Raw genomic sequence first — 21667 nt, forward strand, 5'->3', positions numbered from 1 at the left:
TTTTAGCTTAGTGTGGTGTTTGTTTTTCTGTTTTGTTTGTTTTTTGTTTTGTTTTTGTTGTGGGGCTTTGAACTGGTAACTATTTTTGGTTAAGTTTGTTCATTAGCTACTAATCTTGTCTAGTAAGATCCTGCATCTAGAAAAATGGAGTTTGAGATGACACATCGACCATTTTGAGTACAGATTTAAAATTTGGTGCTAGATTGGCTCCCTCTACCATTTCTGTGTACAGAATTTCACAACAAAAATAGACATTTGGGGGAAGATTTTTAAAATAAGCAGTTAAAAAAATAACCATGTTCACACAAGGGTTTTCTGTTTAATTTTTTACTTTAAATATGTATGCTTAGTAAAATTCATAGCTTTTCATTGTATGGTTTTTGGAGCCAGGGGATCATTATGTAGTTTAACCATCCAGTTTCAAGCAGTTGCCACTCTTGCTAAAATCTTAGCCTTCATTACCCATGGCGTTGCAGATGACTCAGTCTCACAACAGCTTTGGCTTACAGTAAAGGGCTCCCTCCCATTGATAGAATTATCCCAGGATCACTGGACTAGTGAAGAGATGGGTAATGCTTATAGACTGTGAGAAATACTTCTAAAACTTGTAATTTATAATCATAGTTACTGCGATCTCTCTTTTCCTCCCTTGGAGGAAACAAATGTATGGGAATAGAATAGCCATGGAGCCTTTAGTCCCAGCACTCCGGAGGCAAAGGTAAGTGGTTCTCTGTGAGTTCAAGGCCAGCCTGGTCTACAGAGTGAGTTCCTGGACAGTCAAGGCTGTTACAGAGACAAACCCTGTTTTAAAAAACAAAACAAACAAAAATCAAAAAAGAATAGCTAGGGAAGGCAGTTCTCAGACTTAGACTTGTTTCCAAGCCACTTGTGGCTATATGTTACTTTCTTGCATGTCCTCACCTATAGGTTATTGCTTATGACCTACTCTTCTCTTCATTTCCTCCGCAGCTCTGAGAGCTTATTTCGAAAGAATAATGGATGAACCATCTCCGTTGGCCAAAACCCTGGAGCTGAACCAGCACTCCCGATTCATAATTGGGTCCGTGTCTGAAGACAACTCAGAAGATGAGATCAGTAACCTGGTAAAGCTGGACCTAGAGGAGAAGGAGGGCTCCCTGTCACCAGCCTCTGTCAGCTCAGATACACTTTCTGATTTGGGAATCTCTGCCTTACAGGATGGTTTGGCCTTTCACATGAGGTGAGAAGAGTTGCTTCATGGTTAATGTGTTTAATCTGTTATTTTCACTGCTTATGTTCTACAAGGAATAAGAATATATTAATTTCACCTCCTTTCACCTGGCCCATCTTCTATGACTAGGAAATGGTGCACTTTTCAGGCTAGGGAGTATTTTTTTCTCCGTTTTCCACACTTTATATATACTAGGTCCTTCAATATGACCCAGGGAAGGAGAGTTAGGTTGAAGAATTTCAGCTTTTGTAGTACTTTGATTAATGATGTCCTAACTTTTGCAGACATGGCCAAATTTTTAGTCTGGTCCCCCCCCCCCCCCCCATATCAGTGCTATCAATTGAACCTAGGGCCTTATACATGCTAAATGCTAGGTGAACGCTTAACCACTGATCTTCATCCTTAGCCCGTATGGTTTTGTTGTTTGTGTTTTGAGTCACAGTTCTATTATCTCCGGTTGGATTGGAACTTCCTATATAGAACAGACTGAAGCTTGTTGAAACCTTCCTGCTTTTGCTTCCTTAGTGCTGGAACTATGCACAGTGCCTATGGATATTTTGTTTTAGAAACTGGGTCTGATGTCACTCCAAACGCCTGAATTCTTGATCCTCTTGACTCTACCTTCTTTTTTTTTTTTTTGGTTCTTTTTTTCGGAGCTGGGGACCGAACCCAGGGCCTTGCGCTTCCTAGGTAAGCGCTCTACCACTGAGCTAATTCTCCAGCCCCTTGACTCTACCTTCTTAGCGTTAGTATTAGAGGTGCTACCTCACTCATGGTAAAGAAATCTGTTTTGTTTTGACAGGGCCTCATGTAACTCAGGCTGGCCTCAAACCCACTATGTAGCCCAGCCCAGACTGACATTAAACTCGTAATCTTGCTTCCCTGGTCTTAGGAGTGCTAGAGTTACTGGACTGCTGGGGTACTGGTATAAACCACCACATCCTTTGATTGATGGCTGATTAGATAACTAGTTTAGTCATTTGCTTTTCAGTTCTTAGGTTTAAAGATTTTGGATCAAATATTATGTGAGTAAACTTTAGGAAATTATCCTCATCCCTAGAAATTTGAACACACAGAGACTATGTAGTAAAAAAACCAAAATCAAAATGTTACCTAGATAATTCTAATGTATTGTAAAATTGTAGTTCTAACCTAGATAAACACAAATTAGGGTAGGTGCTGCTACTGTTATTATCTTGATAGTCTGTTATTAATGGGTCATAAAATAATTAGACTTCTTTTTATATACTGAAGATATTGGTTCTGCAGTGAAACTCCATTCTGTAATTATTTGTTGTTATCTGTGGGGCTTTTGAAATCGTAGCTTCTGTAAAATTAGGCGGTTAGTATACATTAATAATCATTCCCATTTAAGCTATGTGGAGGTCAGAAGAGTAAAGCAACTTAGTTATGTTTTATTTCATGATTCCTGGGACTTGCAGTGAAGCAGATACCTTACCTAAAGTTTTAGTGCTATATTTAAGTATCATCAGCACAGAATATCTTATTCCTTTTTTTTTTTTTTGGTTCTTTTTTTCGGAGCTGGGGATCGAACCCAGGGCCTTGCGCTTCCTAGGTAAGCGCTCTACCACTGAGCTAAATCCCCAACCCAGGATACCTTATTCCTTAGGCTTACCTTAAACGTGGGTTTGTCCTGGCTTAGCGTCCTGATCACTGTGATTAGGCAGACTACCTTGCCGGATGAGCCAGATGCTCTTGTTTTTGTAGGTAAGAAAACTGAGGTCTGATGAGGGAAAATAACTTGGTTAAGGTTGAGAATTCAAACTCAAATGTCCCTGTTGAATTTTTGTAATTGTTTTACTCTGATTGCCTGACCTTACAACCTATTCTTTTCTTCTCTTCTCTTTTCTTTTTAAAAAAAGCTTTTGTAAGTGTTTCTGATAAGGTTGGCTTTCTAGAGTGAATGAACAAAGTGTTATATCTAACCTGGGGTCAAAAGGAAGCATTAGCATGAGGGACTAGAACTTAAGACTTTATGTAAACATGTTTTGCTGCTTTATGACTAACTTAGGTTGACCCTTAGGGTGAGTACGGGTAATACCTTTCCCCTCAAAGTCATCTGGGAGTGTATGGGAGTTGTGAACTCCTGAGACCAGTCACATTTGGAGGACAGACGTACTAAAAGTTTTGCAATAGGTCTGGATGTGGTAGCATTCATGCCGTTAATCCCAGCACCTGGGAGGCAGAGGCGGGCAGGTAGGCAGAGCTCTGTGAGTTTGAGGCTAGCCTGATCTACATAGTGAGTTCCAGGACATACAAGAAAGACTACATAGGGAGACCTTGTCTCAACACCACTACCATCACAACTTTTGTAATGTAGTACATTTTCCCGTACAACCAAGGATAAGTCTCAAAATGTCATAGTCCTCTATTAAGAAAGACTAGCTTCATGCTAAATCTTTGAAGTCACATGGCTCTTTGAGAAATTCGTTTAACTTAATTTTGTATAAAACATCGTGTTCAGTTGTTGAATTAGGACGTTGAGTTTGGCAATGATGCAATAAATGCTATTACAGGAAACTCAGCTGATGATATTCTGAGGCAGTGTGTAGGTGCCAAGCCATTCCCAAGGCCGTGGCTGTCAGGCAGAGGCCGTGTGGCCAGTGGCATGACTGCCTGAGAATGTCTTGCATGCTTATTGTTGCCACAGCTCTCATGTTGGTTGCTCGTGGGCAGGAGTGTGATCAGCAGCCTGGGCAGAGGCCACTTTCCATTGGCTTCTTAGCTAGTGTTCCAAACAGAGCAAGCTTTCTTCCTCCATCCATTTTATCTGTGGCTATGCCAGTGTCTTTGGGAGTAATTTAAGTTCTTTCTTTGATGGAAAGACTTCAGTGATATCTGTGCTAATTAAATTGAATGTGATCATTGGTGATCCACAATTTTTCCTTGAACTCATTTCCTCTCAGAAAAATAATGATGATGATTCAGGCCCTGCTTTCACTCTTGGAATACTAAGTAGAAACTGGTCGAATTTACAGGCAACTTGTGGAATGACTATCCTGATCTCTTACCCTTGATAGAGGTTAAGGAGACGCCCATTCCTCACGAGTTAACTAGAGGCCTCTGAAACAAAGTGGAATGATGACTGTGAGCTTCATTTCTAAGTAAAGACTTTAGCGGTCTGATGGATGAGCTGGGATAGAAAGTAGACTTTTCTAGGGATGGAGAAGAAGACATGCGTCACCAAGGGCTTTATCAGTCACCCAAGTACTTGAAAACAAGAGCTTAAGGAATAGTTAGAACCTGATGGGACCAGGCAAGTTTCATTGAAGAACTGTTTAGGCTTCTTATTAAGTAAGGTCAACCTGGGCTTAGCAGCTGTAGTTAGGTTGATAGATCTCTGAAAGCCGTTAATTAGTCGAACAGAATTAATTAAGAAGAAAGACTGTTAGAAGACTAAGTGTATACATCCTAACTTTAGTAACTGACATGCAATGTGGTGGCATCTAGTTTTAGTTTTAGTAGTTTCTCTGATGCCACTTAAGGTCACATTGTTTTGTACTTAAAACGAACCACACGATGTCAATTCCTGTTATCAGTCAAACAAGATTGTAAACAGTTGTTCAAGCTAGTATCCCGAATTCCTGGTTAAAGTCCAATTATAAGCAAGGTATCTCCCAGATTTTGGTCTTTAACCACCTAAGGTACTGAGAGTCTTAAACCTACTTCATGTTTATATTTGAAACTCCATCTCAGTTTTATATTCAACACCTTAAAGTAATATGGTTAAAATACTGAATGGTCAGGTTAAGGATTTTATGAACCACATCTGGCCCTGCTTAAATTTCTTAATTATATTACCACCCAACTCTTGTACCCTACCTTTCCTAGGAGTGACCAGGGACTTGTTTGAGAAGAAGTTAATAATTTATGGTAATATTCGTGTGATTGGTGATATTGTTTGGTGTAAGAAAAAAGAAAGGGAGACACTATATTCTCCACCCTGTAGCTGAGCAGTGGCAGACACCATTTTGCTATTTCCTTTAACACTAATAATGTGGTCAGTTTCATTTTCATGATGAAGATGACCATTTTCATTAAAATCTATGAATAATAGAACTATTTTTAAAAAGATTTATTTAGTTTATTTACATGAGTACACTATAGGTGTCTTTACAACACAAGAAGAGGGCATCAGGGGCTGGAGAGATGGCTCAGTGGTTAAGAGCACTGACTGCTCTTCCAGAGGTCATGAGTTCAAATCCCAGCAACCACATGGTGGCTCACAACCATCTGTAATGAGAACTGATGCCCTCTTCTGGTGTGTCTGAAGACAGTGACAGTGTACTCATATATAAAATGAATAAATAAAATCTTAAAAAAAAAAAAAAAAAGAAGAGGGCATCAGATCCCATTACAGATGGTTGTGAGCCACCATGTGGTTGCTGGGAATTGAACTCAGGACCTCTGGAAGAGCAGTCAGTGCTCTTAACCACTGAGCTATCTTTCTAGAGCCCCAACAGAACTTTTTTTTTAGTTAAAGCTAAACTATTTTTGTTTGGCATAGAAAGAAATAAAAATTCCTTTTTAGTATCACCTTAAACTCCTTGTGTTTTATGACTTTAATCGGTTTAATGACTTCATTAAAGCCTGGTGATAAATAATAGCTTTCAGGAATATAAAATGTGCCACACCCAATATAACGTGGTTCAAATGCTTATTTATATGTGAGACATGGCCTTATTATGTAGCCCATGTTGGCCTTCAATTAAAAAAAATATGTCCCCCCATGAGCTCCTAAGTGCTGGAATGATTTTACTTTCAAGAGACCCTTATTTGAGATGATTTTCTTGTTTTGGTTTTGAAGCAGGGTCTTATTATGAAACTCATGCTATTGAAATTACAGTGTAGCCCAGGCTGCCTTTGAATACTTGATCATATTGCCTTTCCTAAATGCCAGGTTTACAGGCTTGTGCCACTATGCCTGGCTTGATAAAATGTTTTGACCAGGAACCTTTGTAAGTCTTTTGCATAAAAGTTGGCTATTGGGCTGGAGAGATGGCTCAGCGGTTAAGAGCTCTGGCTGCTCTTCCAAAGGTCCTGAGTTCAAATCCCAGCAACCACATGGTGGCTCACAACCATCTGTAATGAGATCTGATGCCCTCTTCTGGTGTGTCTGAAGACAGCTACAGTGTACTCACATAAAATAAATAAATCTTAAAAAAAAAAAAAGTTGGCTATTTAGTGTTGAAAGGACCATCCATTTAGAGTTCTTTTTATTTTTTTTTTTTTTTCTTTTCTCTTTTTGGAGCTGGGGACCGAACCCAGGGCCTTGCGCCACTGAGCCAAATCCCCAACCCCCCATTTAGAGTTCTTACACTGAGAATACACATTAGTAAATCACATGCCTTTCCCCTCCTCATTTGTGTCAAACTTTGACAAAGGGAGCTGGCTCTAGTGTGCAGGTCTTCCTTTGCTTTAGCATGTCGAATTTGGCTTGCCTGAGTTTTCTTCCTTCCCCGAGTAGCTCTCCAAATTTTCTTTCAGCATCTTTCCTTAATATTCTGTGGTTGCCAGTTGCCATGGAACTATAGTAGTGAGTAGACAGAGAAGATCATTATGAGATCGGTGATGTGGTCCTCTTGCTGGGGGCGATATTCTGCTCTCTCTGTCGCTTACGCTCCCTCCTTTCCATTCTGAAAGCAGGAGCTGCCTGTGACCATGTGTGGATCTCAGTCTCAGGAGTCTGTTCTGTAAAGCTGTGTGATTGTTACCAGTAAAGCTCTCTTCCTAATCTTACATTCCTCCTATATTTATATGTTCATTTCCTGACATCTTTCCATTGGCATAAATACACAGGTGATGTGTGCATTTATTGTTTTAAACTTTTAAATTATTAAAAATAGTATGTTCATTATAAAAGTTAGAACTTTGACAAGTATTTCACCCAGTAATAATCACTATTTAATATTTTGTTAACTTTTTACCACCTAACAGTAAATTTTATTAAAAATGATGTCCTAGTAAAAACACAGCTGAGTTTTTAATGTAACAATCTCTTATGTTATTAAAATATATTAAAACTTAATTTTAAAGTCTTTATTTTTAAATAATTTTATATTTATAGAAAAGTTTCAAAGATAGCATTCTTGTGTATCTTCCACTGTTTCCCTTAATGCCAACTAATTTTATATAGCTTCAGTACACGTGTCTAAAGTTGCCATATTTAGCAAATTTAATTAGATTAAGACACTCAGCAAAGTGAGAAGATTCTTCAGAGAGCACTTAATGCTCAATTCCTAGAATCTACCACTAACATTTTTTCTATATTTGTTTTATCATATTGTCTGTTCATTTTTCTGTTCAGCCATTAGGTCCAACTAAAATTCTTCAAGTTTTGATACAATATATTTTTATTATGAATCCGTTTTTCATTGTGATTTGTGTGTGTGTATGTGTACATGAGTGTGTGGTGTGTGTGTATGGTGTATGCACATGAGTGTGTGTTGGGTATATTCTTCCATCCTTCTGTGGATGTGTAGAATCAAGAGAAAGATAACAGTAACCTGTATGTCACTCTGCCTTATTACTTTGAGACAAGGTCTCTTCCTGAACCTGCCAACCAGCAAGACCCAATGTCTCCAATGCCTCCACCCCCAGCACGATGGTGACAGGCATGTGATAGGTACAACTGACTTCTGGCTTGTTTTGTTTTTGAGGTAGGGTCTCTGTGTAGCCCTGGCTGTCATGGAACGACCTCGGTAGACCAGACTAGCTTTAAACTCAGAACTACCTGCCTCTGTCTCCCGAGTGCTGGGTTAAAAGGTAGCTATATCTGGCTGTGTTAAACTTTTATATCAACCACAAGGGCTAAAACTAAAACACCAGTATTGGATGTCAAGAAAGATGTAGAGCACAGGAAATCCTCACACCACTGGTGAAAATATTAATCGATAAAAACCACTTTATATTTGGCAATATCTTTTAAAGCTAAACACGAGCACACACACATGTGCACATACACACATGCACACATACATACACAACACATGCACACATATGCACACACATACATACACACATATACACACACACAGCACACACACATTTCTGCCTTATGTGTTGCCTTTATTGCTCTGACAAGCTATTTGAGAAGAGCAGTTTAAGGGAAGAAACATTGTCTAGTGATGGTGGTGGTGGTGCACATCTTCAATCCCAGCACAGATGCAGAGTCAGGCGGATCTGTGGATTTGAAGCTAGCCTGGTCTACAGAGTAAGGTCTAGGACAGCCAGTGAGTGCCCCCCCCCCCCCGGCCTCTCCCCCCCCCAAAAAACCCAACCAAATATATAGAGATAAACAAAGTTTCTTGTGGCTCACAGTGTCAGGGGTTTCAGGTTATTGTTGGTGGGTTCTATTTTTTAGGCCAGAGGCAAACGATATCATGGTGGAGAGGGCTGATGGGTCAGAGCTGTCAACTCAGACCTGTGAAGCAGAAAGAGACAAAGGAAAGGATGGGACCTTGGACAGATCCGGCCTTCAAGGACATGTGTCTAGCAGCTCCCCTCCAACCTTGCAGTAATGTCATCAGTGAGTTTATCCATCACTGGTGAGGCAGAGCTTGATGCACAATCACTCCCCACCTTAAGAGGCTCCCCTTTGAACCACTGTGGAGACCAGATTTTCAACACATGGGCTCTTTTACTTTATTCATTTCTTTTTTTTCCTAGATAGAGTGTCACTATTTAACCATGGTTGGCTGAGAACTTGTTAGATCAGGCTAGCCTCAGACAGCAGTCTGGCTGTCTGTTTCCTGACTGCTGTGGTTAAAGGTATGTGTTGCCACTTTCTGAGACATTTTTATATGGAGATGTTCAATGATAGAAGGACTCCTCTGTGGCAGTTTCATTCTCTAGTGGAGTGGGATGCTTGGCCACCTTCACTGGTAGAAAGGGGATGAAGCAACGGCAGAGAGAGCTACCTGGGGCTTGCAGTTTTGTATTACGGCTGGTGGTCATGACAGGTAGCCCTGGAGGCTTTTCAGCCATGGCCACCTCAGTACATTAGATTAAGAAAGTTGGGCACTGGTGAGGCAGAGGCAGGTGCATCTGTGAGTTCCAGGCTAGGCCAGCAGGTCCACATAGTGAGCTCCAGGACTGCCAGAGCTACATAGACCCTATCTCAAAAACTAAAACCAAAAGAGAGTAAGATCTGTTCAGTTTGCTCTAATCTTCACGTGTCTTCTCTCTGCACTGCAGTCATGTGTGTACTTCTGATCTGGAGGTCTTCTCTGGAAGGTTATTAGGCTGTTACCATCCAGCATTTAGGGAAAAACTGTCTTGTGGCACAAGAGTCAAATCAGGTTGACTCCAATGAGTTATTACCATCCAGAGGATTTGTCTCAGGAGGCTGTTGTCCCATAGATTGCCCCTCTTACTACAATGGTGCAGTCTCATGAGTATCAGCTTAATCAGTATCATCAGGAAAATAACTGCTGTGTAACATTCTACCATTGATTATTTATAATTTTATGGCAAATTCAATTTCTAAGTGATATGTACATCCCACTAGTCCTTTAAGTCTGGATTTTCTTTTCCTGCTTAAAATGAGTTGGACCTCTTGTCTTTGTCCAAAATGTTGTCTAGATCCCCTTTCCTTTTAAAGGGTTACCCATGTCTTTCCATGTCTCTTTTGTACCACCTCCATGCTTTATGATCGGGTTTTGGTCTTAGTTTTACTGCTTAGACCTGAATTTTTTTCACGGAAGACCTGAAATCCCTTTTCACTTTTTCAAAGTTCTTTAGGGCATATATCCTTCCTGCTTGTCGGCCCTCCCCTTCTTGCCTGCCTTTTCCCCTCTTGGAAAGTACTAATCAGTATTATTTGTTTTGATTGGAAATCAGAAATTACCTACTTTGGCTGTGCTGCCCTCCTCCTTCTGTGTTTTGTGACCCCATTATTTTCTTGGCTTAGTTGTTGTGGTAAATGTTGTTTTCTTTTACCCAGGGTCCTCCCTGTCAGGTGTCCCTGGCAGCCAGGAAGGGCACTGGAGCCTTTCTCCGGTGACGTTCAGAACAAAGGTGAAACCTCTGCTGTAGCTAAAGCAGAGCTGCTGTTCCTAGCAATTCAGGTTAGACTCCCCCCCCCCCCCCCCCAACTCCTCTGAGTCCTTTTGGAAAACCAACTTATTTGTGTGACCCATGAGTAAGGAGAAAATGCAAGAAAGAGGATAGATGGAATGGGAAAACACTGAGGACAAAGTAGACAAAACATTTGTAGTTTGAGGCCATCTACTGTGACTGAAGCAGCCAAACAAGCAGACAGGGCCTACCCACTACCTCTTGCTCTCCTAGGGTTGAAGCAACCAGAGCATGGTTGGGGTGGTAAGACTGTGGTTATGTTTATAAGACCAAAATCTGAAGAAAAATCTCCCATCATTTTCTATTTTGATACATAAGGTTCTGTAGATTAAAAAAAGAGCGATATTATATACTTCAAAAGTAAGTTTTAGATGGTTTAGTTGGGCGGCTTATATCCTGAAAACTACCACTAGTCCTAGCTTGAATTTATAGGGAAATATTAGGTAATTTTTCTTTATTCTATAAGAAAAGACAGGCTGTTCTTTGGGTTTTGTTCTTTACATTTTTTTTTTCTTTTTTTCGGAGCTGGGGACTGAACCCAGGGCCTTGCGCTTGCTAGGCAAGCGCTCTACCACTGAGCTAAATCCCCAATCTGTTCTTTACATTGTTAAAGATTTATTTATGCTATGTGTCTGAGTGTTTTCCCTGTGTGTATGGATGTGCATCGGTTGCATGCCTGGTGCCTGTTGGGGTCAGAAGACCGTATTAGATTCCTGGAACTAGACTTACGGATGGTTGTAGGTGCTGGGACCTGAACCCAGGTTCTCTGCAAGAGCATCAAAGGCTTTTAACTACTGAACCCTTTGCAGCCTCTGATTTTGTTCTGTAAGAAATGAATAAAAACTGGCATAGTTATCCCTGAATATCTAAACCCTTATTTTTCATGCGGAATTTGGATGAAAGATATGTGAAATGATGTGGTAGGACCATGTGGTAATCCTGATTTCTGCAGAAGGTGAGATAAAGAGCGTGGCTTGTGTTTTCTTAGGGCTTTAGTGTGAGTGCCTGACTTGCAGCTCATTCTGTCTTGTGTGCACGAGCCAGAACAGTAGCTTTCATAACTTTTAGCTCTGTACACAGACATAACAGCCGATCTGCTCCCTTTAAATCCTGAAGTAGCTCCCGTTCTTGGAGCAATTTACCCTTTAGTTTTAACTGTCATCTTGGGGATTCTTAGGTGTCATTCTGTCGCCTTGCTTTTTCTGTTTGTGTTTTGCCTAGATTCTTATTCTCTAATAGCTCTCGGGAATGGGGGCTGGAGGTGGGGGAAAGAGAGGAGGGGGGAGTGAGGGAAGGAGAGAGGGAGGGAGGGAGGGAGGGAGAGAGGGAGGGAGGGAGGGAGGGAGGGAGTTAGTTGCTTTCTGTTCACCTGGTGCCTTGCTTTTGCCGTCCTCCATGCCTGAGTGCACTGCTGTTTCCCTCGTGTTCTTTGTTCATTGCTTACCCTGTCTTGGCCTCTGTAGGTCTACCACTTCAGAGGGAAAACTTCAGTAATATTTAATGGCTTGGCTGGAGAAGAGATAACTATTGAACCGTAGGAAGAGATGGAAGGGTCCTAATGTGAGAACATTTTCTTTATTCTCAGAGAGCTCCCTAGTGAGTTCTGCTTTCAGCTGTACCTTACCTCTGTTTGCCTCTCAAAGTTGTACTCGTTAAACTTAAATTATAGTCACAAAGCAGGGTCCTACCAGTTTGCATGGTCTGTGCAGTTAGGGGCTTCACGTTCATTGTCTCTTTCTTTAAAATCACCTACCGAGCTATTGGGAAGATATTAAAATTTCTTATGTATTAATTGTTATTTAATATGCATGTGTGTGCCTGTGAGTCTGTATGTACACATTTGTGTACAGATGTCGATGGAGGCCAGAGATACATTGAATCCCCTGCAACCAGAGTCGAGACAGTTGTGTCCACTCTGTGGCTGCAGGGAACTGAACCTAGGTACTCTGTAAGAGCAGCAAAGTGCTTTTAACATCAACCCATCTCCCTAGCCTGAGGGGGTTTTTGTTTGTTTGTTTATCATCTTGTTTTGTTTTTTGAAGTCAGGTTTGTTGAGATACAATTTACCTATATTAAAATTTACCCTTTAAAAATTACAGTACTTGTCATCTTGATACATGTGCACACTTGTGCAGTGATCATCTCAGTCAAGATCAACATACAGAATATCTACATCTCCTTGTGTGCCTTTGAGGCTTTTCCCACCAGCACACTCGTGAGCACGCTCTCTGTACTGCAGATCGGTTATCCTAGTTTCAGAGTGTCATTTATGTGGTGTTACTGTGCAGTCTTGTGTTGTTTCCCTTAAGGCTGATGCTTGTGAAATTCATCCATGTTATTGATTGGTGTGATACAATGGTGTTACAGACTTAGATCCTGAATGAGATGGATCCATAGCCAGTACAATTACAGACGGAGAAGGAAAGGTTTGTTCAGAGAACAGTGTGTGCAGCTTTGTTTCTAGACCTTGTTAATGTTACCATAGATGTTTCACCACACAGTAGGAAAAACACTGAAAGGAGGCCTAGGAAATTAGAGTCCTTTGTGCTTTAAACTTCCTCGACAGCCAGAGCTGCACAGAAAAACCCTGTCTCGACGTGGGGTGGGGGCCTGGGAGGAGCCACCTTAGCTGAGCCTTGTGGTGCATACCTGTAATGCCAGCAATGGGAAGGTTGAGGCAGGAGGCTTGAGGGGTACATACATGGTGAACTCCAGGCTAACCAGAGCAACAGAGTAAGGCCTTGTTTTGAGCAAAGAAATGGACAGAGAGGGGAGGGGAACACCCATATAGAAGGGGAGGGGGAGGGGTTAGGGGATGTTGCCCCGGAAACCGGGAAGGGGAATAACAATCGAAATGTAAATAAGAAATACTCAAGTTAATAAAGATGGAAAAAAAAAAAAGAAATGGACAGAGAGCTATCTTAAGTCATTGAAAAGGGTAAGGAGAGAGCTTACCCATTGACTTTTATAGATATACTGAGAGAAGAATAATTACTTTTCTTTTTTCAAATCGGTAAGGCTATATATGTTTTAGAAAAAACAATATCAGAAGAGATTGGTATCATTTCTTCAAAAGATGCAATTCTAAGGGATGAAGAAATAGTTTCACATTTAAAATTGGAACCAAGATTGGAAAATACTACTGTAAAATTTGAAACAAGACAACCAAAGAATAAAGCCTCTTAATAATATTTTATTTTATTTTGAGACAGTGTCTCACTGTGAAGCTCTGGCTGGCCTGCAACTTGCTCTGCAGACCAGACTGTCCCTGAACTCACAGAGGTCTTGCTGTTTCTGTCTCTTGAGCACTGGGGTTAAAAACTTCCACTCTTACTTAACCTCTCCATCTTGTTATTTTCATGATGTTTTTCTTTTTCTTCTCCCAAGTCCTGTATCCCTTACTCTTTATTTGCTCAGATTACAGGATGTTAGAATGTTAGTGTCTGTTTCTATCTTACTTCATATATAGAATTTTTTGCTTGTCTTTGTTTTTTGAGACAATCTTAATGTGTAGGTCTGGTTATCCTAGAACTCACATTGTAGACCAGGCTGGCCTCCAATTGAGAGATCCTTCTGCCTTTGCTTCCTGAATTCTGGGATTAAAGGCATGTACCTCTGTGCCTGGAGAGAATTATTTGATCATATAATTCCTCTTTTGTGATGTACTACATGTGGACCACCAATTCTCTTAAAAGGTAGTTTAGTCTAAAATTTACTATTGTGTGCATGGTGTGTGTTTGGATGTGCGTGTCACTAATCGCAGTGGAGGTCGGAGGGTAACCTCTTGGTTCTCACCTTCCGTCTTGTGTGAGTCCGTCCCATAGATTGAACTCAGGCTTGCTGGGCACAGTGGCACACGCCTTTAATCCCAGCACTTGGGAGGCAGAGGCAGGTGAATCTTCATGAATTCCAGGCCAGCCTGGTCTACAGAGCGAGTTCCAGTACAGTCAGGGCACAGAAAAACCTTTTCTCAAGAAAAAAAAAAAAAGGCAAAAAGGCCCTAGACTTTCTGTAACCTATGTCTGGCTATGTGGCCTTGACTGTCCAACCCTCCTAGGCCTTCTGTAACCTATGTCTGGCTATGTGGCCTTGACTGTCCAACCCTCCTAGGCCTTCTGTAACTTATGTCTGGCTATGTGGCCTTGACTGTCCAACCCTCCTAGGCCTTCTGTAACCTATGTCTGGCTATGTGGCTTTGACTCTCCAACCCTCCTAGGCCTTCTGTAACCTATGTCTGGCTATGTGGCCTTGACTGTCCAACCCTCCTAGGCCTTCTGTAACCTATGTCTGGCTATGTGGCCTTGACTGTCCAACCCTCCTAGGCCTTCTGTAACCTATGTCTGGCTACGTGGCCTTGACTGTCCAACCCTCCTAGGCCTTCTGTAACCTATGTCTGGCTATGTGGCCTTGACTGTCCAACCCTCCTAGGCCTTCTGTAACCTATGTCTGGCTACGTGGCCTTGACTGTCCAACCCTCCTAGGCCTTCTGTAACCTATGTCTGGCCTCGTGGCCTTGACTGTCCAACCCTCCTAGGCCTTCTGTAACCTATGTCTGGCTATGTGGCCTTGACTGTCCAACCTTCCTAGGCCTTCTGTAACCTATGTCTGGCTATGTGGCCTTGACTGTCCAACCCTCCTAGGCCTTCTGTAACCTATGTCTGGCTGGCCTTGACTGTCCAACCCTCCTAGGCCTTCTGTAACCTATGTCTGGCTATGTGGCCTTGACTGTCCAACCCTCCTAGGCCTTCTGTAACCTATGTCTGGCTATGTGGCTTCACCTTTTCTACCCTACTCCTGCCATCCTCTCTCGACATAACTACTATGCTTAATTGCATGGTCATCAGATTTTCTTCTTTTCCTTTTAAAAAAAGATAAAAAAATAATGTATATGGGCGTGTTTGACCACATGTGTCCACAAACTACATGTGTGCTCTGTGCCCTCCGAGGCCAGAAGAAGACAGTGGATCCCCTGGGACTGGCATTACAGATGGTTCTGAGCTGACACTGGAAGAGCATCCAGTGCTCTTAACCAATGAGCCATTTTTCCAGATACCTAAAGATTTATTTTGATTCTGTCTGCCTGGTTGTCTGTCCATCTGTGTGTGTGTATACATGTGAAGGCAGATGCTCACAGGGTTCAGAAGAGGATGGCCAATCCCCTGGTCTAGAGATAGAGACAGTTGGGAGTTGCCTGACATGGGTACTTCAAACTGAACTGTGGTCTTCTGCAAGAGCAGTCATATGTGCTCTTAACCACTGAGCCATTTCTGCGTTCCATTTTTTTTTTAAATAGAGTGCCCCTCACCCTGTATGCTAGTTAGTGATTGAACCCAGGGCCTTGTGGTTGCTAGACTAATGTTTTGTTTACAATTGAACTGAATCTCCAGCATCACCATCCCCTCCTTGGGTTTCATTTATTTCATGTGTATGAGTGTTTTGAGTGAGTGTATCTGTGCCCCACATGTAGCCTGGCATCTACCGAGGTAAGTAGAGGTATTCAGAGCCCTGGACCTGGATTAGCCACCTTGCCGGTGGTGCTGGTAACTATGTTCAGGTTCTCTTTTGGAGCAGCAAGTATTCCTCACCACTTAGTCACCTCTGCAGCCTGTTGTCTTCATATTCTTCAGACAAGAATCTCATTCTTTAGCCCATATTGGCCTGAAACTCTAGGCAGTCCCCCCAAAGCCTCTCAGTGCTGGCGTGACAGGCCTGAGCCTTCGTGTCCTCTAGGATTGTTTCCTTTCCTGTGACCCAGCAGCATGTAGACTCCACTGGGGTCCCGGGAACTGTTGTTATAGTGTGGCTGTGAAGGGTTCTCAGAAGATGTGGGTGTTATGGAGACATTCTGGGTATAGTTTCTTTTGGCTTCTCTGTTTGCATAGGTCCAGCATGTCCGGCTTGCACCTAGTAAAACAAGGTCGAGACAGAAAGAAAATAGACTCTCAACGAGATTTCACTGTGGCTTCGCCAGCAGAATTTGTTACTCGTTTTGGGGGAAATAAAGTGATTGAGAAGGTAAGTTAAACTTACTAAACTATTTTGCTTAAAGTATGTGAGATTTTATTTCTGTTTGTTCAAAGTGGTTTTTAGGTTTTTAGGGACTTGGCCTTTTTATGCAGGGCTGTCTTTTCTATCTCCCTAGCATGCTACTAGTACATAATCTCACTGTTTGCTTTACACACACACACACACACACACACACACACACACACACACTACACATACATATATATTAACAGTGGTAATTTGGTCATAGTTGATAAGGAGTTAAAACTCTGCTTCTAATGTTCCTTTTGAAAGATCTTAAAAAAAAAAAGAAAGATCTTGTAGTTTTTTGTTGTGTGCGTGTGTGTGTGTGTGTGTGTGTGTGTGTGTGTGTGTGTGTGTGTGAGAGAGAGAGAGAGAGAGAGAGAGAGAGAGAGAGAGAGAGAGATGGGGGGGTGTGTTTCTGTACGTCTCTGGCTGTCCTAGAACTCACTGTATAGTCCAGGCTAGCCTCAAACTCAAGAGATCCAGCCACCTCTGCCTCCCAATGTAATCTTCTGGGATTAAAGCTTGCACCACCATCACTACCCACTACATCTTGTGGGTACAGGCAGAGCTTCTTTAACCTGGCAGGGAGGGCTTAAGGAATAATTGGTTACCTTGTGGAATGCCAGTGGGAAGATAGATGTGACAGCACTGGATTTAAAGGAGCAGAGCGAGTTTCAGAAGAAGGCTGATAGACTTAGGGTTTACTGGCTCCTACCAGGTATTGGAGATGTTTAGAAAAAATATACCACATGGATGTCAGGTAGTTTGTAGCACTTGGGAGGTGTTGGGACATAGGGAGTTCAAGAGTTTGTGGCTTATGTAATGAAACTCTTTGTGTTGTCATTCCTCCCCCCCCCCACGCCCCATAAAAAACAGTTCTATGTCATTGCTACCTAAAACTTGTCATACCTGGGAGATATCTCGGTTGAAATAGATTAAACTATAAGGATCAGTATTCCCACTCCTAAAAGTATTGCTTCATCAGTGTCTTACATTTTGTCAATAAAGGTAGATTATGTATCTATTAGCCTGTGGGATATTCAGGGGTATGATTACAAGATACACATAAGGAGATGGAAGGCTTAGTGACAGAAAAATTTCAGGATTATTTGATTTTTTTAGGTTTTCCTTGTGACCATGAAGCCGAGCAGTTTCTTTCACTGGAAAGCACTCTGGGTTCAGCACTTTGGGAAACAGCCCTGGATGCCAACTCGCTTACTACAGTAGAGAATAGTGTATAATGCCACACAGCGTAGCCTTCCCTCATTTCTTACTGGAGATACATTATGTTTCCTAGTAATGGATAGTTATGATTGAATAAGTTACAAACAAATAATGTGAGTTTATGATTTAATTTTTTTTTAGGAAATGAAGTTTGAAAAAAAAATTAGTTCTGGCTAGCACATGTCGCAGTATTGCTTGATCCTATAGGGATTGTTTCTCGCAACTCCAACTAGTAACAGTTCTTGCTTGAACAAAGGGAGATAAGTAAAAATGTATCTTTGTTTTTCTATCTTTGCCTTTCTTGGCTACTTTTTCTTCCACTTCCCACTTCGCATCCCCACCTCCCAGGTTCTTATCGCCAACAATGGTATTGCAGCAGTGAAATGCATGCGATCTATCCGGCGGTGGTCTTATGAAATGTTCCGCAATGAACGTGCCATCCGGTTTGTTGTCATGGTTACACCCGAAGACCTTAAAGCCAATGCAGGTGAGATCCTGGCTTTGTGTCATGTTAGGTATAAAGCATTGAGTAGACCCTCTGTGAGTAGGAGAATGTTATCCTAGGGTGATTCCCGAGCCCAAGTCTGCCAGTGAAATCCTATGCAAAGATTTTTAAAAAGATGTCAGTAATAAAAACAAATAAATAATAAAGTGTATCAATAATAGACACAAAAGTGATTACACTGTAGCTAACTGCACACAGGTCTCTGTATTCTGAGGTCAGGAGGTAGAAGCTTAGCATAAGTATTTGAGCTGTGAGGTATATGACTTTTCCAGTGTTAAGTATTTGTTAGAGTCAATTACTTTAGTGTTTTTAACTGAAAATGTTTAACTAAAATTGCATTGTTTTTCCCAAATGATTTATGGAATTAGAGAATACTGTAAAATAAGGATTCCCATTTTTCTCCTACCATTGAGAGAGAGATATCCTGGGACCCAAATGGGTTTTCCCGACTTTTTTTTTTGGAGACATAGTTTCATCATGCAACCTTGGCAGGTCTAGAACTCACTATGTAGACCATGCTGGTCTCAAACTCAAAAGAATCTGCCTGTTTCTGCCTTCGAACTTCAGGTATTAAAGGCATGTACCATTCTATCCCACCTCCCCCCCCCCATTTTATTTGTTTGTATTTTATGGATATGGGTATTTTGCCTGCATACATGTCTGTACTGTGTGTGTGCGGGACCTGTGAAGGCCAGAAGAGGGCACAGATCTTCTGGAAATGTTACAGGCAGTTGTTGGCTTTCTGTGGGTGCCAGCAACAGAACCTGGGTGTTTTGCAAGAAAGCCCAAGTGCTCTTTTTTTTTTTTTTTGGTTCTTTTTTTTTTTTTTTTTTTTTTTGGTTCTTTTTTTCGGAGCTGGGGACCGAACCCAGGGCCTTGCGCTTCCTAGGTAAGCGCTCTACCACTGAGCTAAATCCCCAGCCCCCCAAGTGCTCTTAATCTCTGAAGAATCTCTCCAGTCTTTTTTACACACCTTTAATCACTATCTGAAGGCGAAAAGCATCCAGACATAAAAAAAGATATTCTTTCAGGGCCTATTTTGGTTTGTAAATATTGCCTACATGTTGACAATTATATTAAGACAATTCCTAAGAAGTAAAAGTTATTATGTCATCTTATTTTAAAACAGAGATGTCACAAATTGCTAAAAGCAAATGTTGGTATCTGAAATTGTTTATATGCATCTTTTAATCTCTCTCTGCACTACCATTTGTGTATCTGTAAAAGGAAATTTTAAAGATGAGATCTTATATAAATATGAACCACTTCATTGGATTTCCTTTTTGCTAGTCCATTCGTACCTGGTATGCCTGTTGGTGATTTACTTAATGATTCCACAGTCACAAAGACCCATAGGAATACGATGTGACCTTGCTCCAGGAAATAACTGTTTCAATCTAATGAGATAAGTGCTGTAATAGCAACATGCAGAGGCTTCTGTGAGAACCCAGAGTGAGATATCTAGCGCTTAGGAAGATGGTTAAGAAGACACTTTTATAAAGAACTCATGCCTGGCCAAGAATAGGAAAGAATTGTGAGAGTTACAGGAAAATAAAGGGTATACAGGAAGAAAAAACAGCAAATGATGGTGTGATGTAAGCACGCTTCTAGAAATTCTATGTGGAAGCTATATATTGTGAGAATGCAAGATACAATATAGGATTTCCCAGGAAAGCATTGTTGTTTATCCTCAAAGGTCACCCTTCATGTTACATGTGTGTGTCTATGTTTGTATATATATATATCGGACATTTAAGTTGTATATTTTAAAATAGATGAAGCTTATAAAAATAGTGTTAATGAACTTCTCTCATCTATTATCCAGTATCAGCAATTACCATCTCAAGGCTATCTTATGTGTGTGGTGTACATACTGCATGTATGTCTAGATACTACTTGTACGCTTAGGAAAGAGTATTGAGTTGCTTGGAAGTGAGCTGCTGCAATGTGGGTGCTGGAAATGAACCTACACCCTCTGGAAGAGCAAACGGTGCTCTTTAACCATTGGGCTTCTCTCTAGCCCAGTATCTAGTTTCTGTATATGACCCTACTCTCACTCCTCCCTTCCCAATTGTGCTCTTATTAGAAACCATATATTCCACATAAAATGTGTGTGTGTGTGTGTGTGTGTGTGTGTACGTGCATATATATGATACAGAGTTTGTTTTGTGTGTGTGCATATTTGTGTTTGTGTGTTTGTGTGTACCATGTATATGCAGGAGGTAGCAGAGGCCCAAAGAGGGAATCCGATCCCCTGGAACTGGAGTTAAATGGTTGTGAGCCACCATGAGGCTGCAGTATGCATTCTTTTTTTTTTTTGGTTCTTTTTTTTTCGGAGCTGGGGACCGAACCCAGGGCCTTGCGCTTCCTAGGCAAGCGCTCTGCCACTGAGCCAAACCCCCAACCCCTGCAGTATGCATTCTTAACCAGTGAGCCAACCAGCCCCCAGGGTTTTGTTTTGTTGTTGTTGTTGTTTTTTTTTAATATTTTATTTATTTATTATATATAAGTACACTGTCACTATCTTCAGACACACCAGAAGAGGGCATCAGATCTCATTTCAGATGGTTGTGAGCCACCATGTGGGTGCTGGGATTTGAACTCAGGACCTCGGGAAGAGCAGTCGGTGCTCTTAACCACTGAGCCATCTCTCCAGCCCTGTTTTTTTTTTTTTTTTTTAAAGAAAAAAATAAACCAACAAATTAGATGGATGGTTCTATAACTAGAAAGATCAGTTTGAAGAAGAACAGCTATAGGATATAAGTGGAGTTTAAGATGTGTGAATTATTGCAGGTAGTCAGTTTTGTTAATACTGCCTTCCAAAGAACAGCTAGAGAACGAAGAGGGCTAGGTATGACATCTCGTGGAAGAGTGTGAGGGATAGACTTAAGGAGCTACGTCCACGAGCAAAGCTGAGAAATGAGTAAAGACAAGAAAGAAAAATGGAAAGGACAAGTTCAGGGGTGAGGGTGGGTACCTGAGTTGCAGAGTGAGGCTTGCCTAGCACCCTTGAGGCCCGGCTTTGAGCCTTAGTGCCATGAGACAGAAAGAGAGTGGAAAGGCCAGAAGTGTCAACAGTCAACAAGTAAACGAGGCCAGAAGGACCAGAAGCCCATGTAGCGATGAAGAAGTCATTGGGCCATTGGTAACTTTGGAGGATTATTTCAGTGGCATACTATAAGAGAGTATGAAGATTAACGTAGGACATTAAGGAGTGGGGGAAGTGACATGGAGCCAATATGGGCCAGCTTTTAGGAATATTATGGGAAGAAAAAAAGAAAGGCAGTCACAATAGAGAACTCAAGAAGTTAGTTTTTTTTAAAACAATTTTTAAAAAGTGAGACAATTTTGTGATTTTTTTTTTTTTTCTGGGCTGGCTTTGAGGTCTTGAGCTCAAGTGATTCTGATGCCCCAGCCTCTTGTGACTACAGGGCAGCAATGTATTTATCACTCTTGTCGGAATGAAACAGCTTCAGGAATGTGTGCAGTCTGAGGGGAAGGAGTCAAAGGGGGTTAAATCTAGGAGAGACCTTAAGTACATTCATTAGTGGCCTTGAAGAGATGGAGGAGGCAGGCCTCAGGAGCACAGATGGACA

The 21667-nt window shown here is 41.4% G+C and overlaps 1 protein-coding gene and 1 long non-coding RNA gene across 13 annotated transcripts in view; one reads left to right on the plus strand and one right to left on the minus strand.

The window, feature by feature from the left end:
* The window catches only part of Acaca (acetyl-CoA carboxylase alpha), a 262246-nt gene that overhangs the window by 67624 nt on the left and 172955 nt on the right, over positions 1–21667 (plus strand). For all 11 annotated transcript variants that reach the window (XM_087574065.1, XM_087574066.1, XM_087574067.1 and 8 more), the window contains 3 exons: positions 970–1219; positions 16192–16324; positions 17915–18053. In XM_087574065.1, the coding sequence (XP_087430191.1) occupies positions 970–1219; positions 16192–16324; positions 17915–18053 (522 nt within the window). Of the gene's footprint in view, positions 1–969; positions 1220–16191; positions 16325–17914; positions 18054–21667 lie in introns of those variants that run through there.
* On the minus strand, positions 2847–6738 carry LOC134480840 (uncharacterized). Of its 2 annotated transcripts, none has more exons than XR_015631892.1 (3): positions 6580–6738; positions 4243–4386; positions 2847–2954 (listed from the first exon to the last, which is right to left on the minus strand). It is a non-coding gene; the product is annotated as an uncharacterized LOC134480840 (long non-coding RNA). The 2 variants fall into 2 exon arrangements; XR_015631893.1 differs by having other exon boundaries at positions 6673–6723.

This window comes from Rattus norvegicus, chromosome 10, assembly GCF_021556685.1.
Source record: "Rattus norvegicus strain SHRSP/BbbUtx chromosome 10, alternate assembly SHRSP_T2T, whole genome shotgun sequence".
NCBI lineage: Eukaryota > Metazoa > Chordata > Mammalia > Rodentia > Muridae > Rattus > Rattus norvegicus.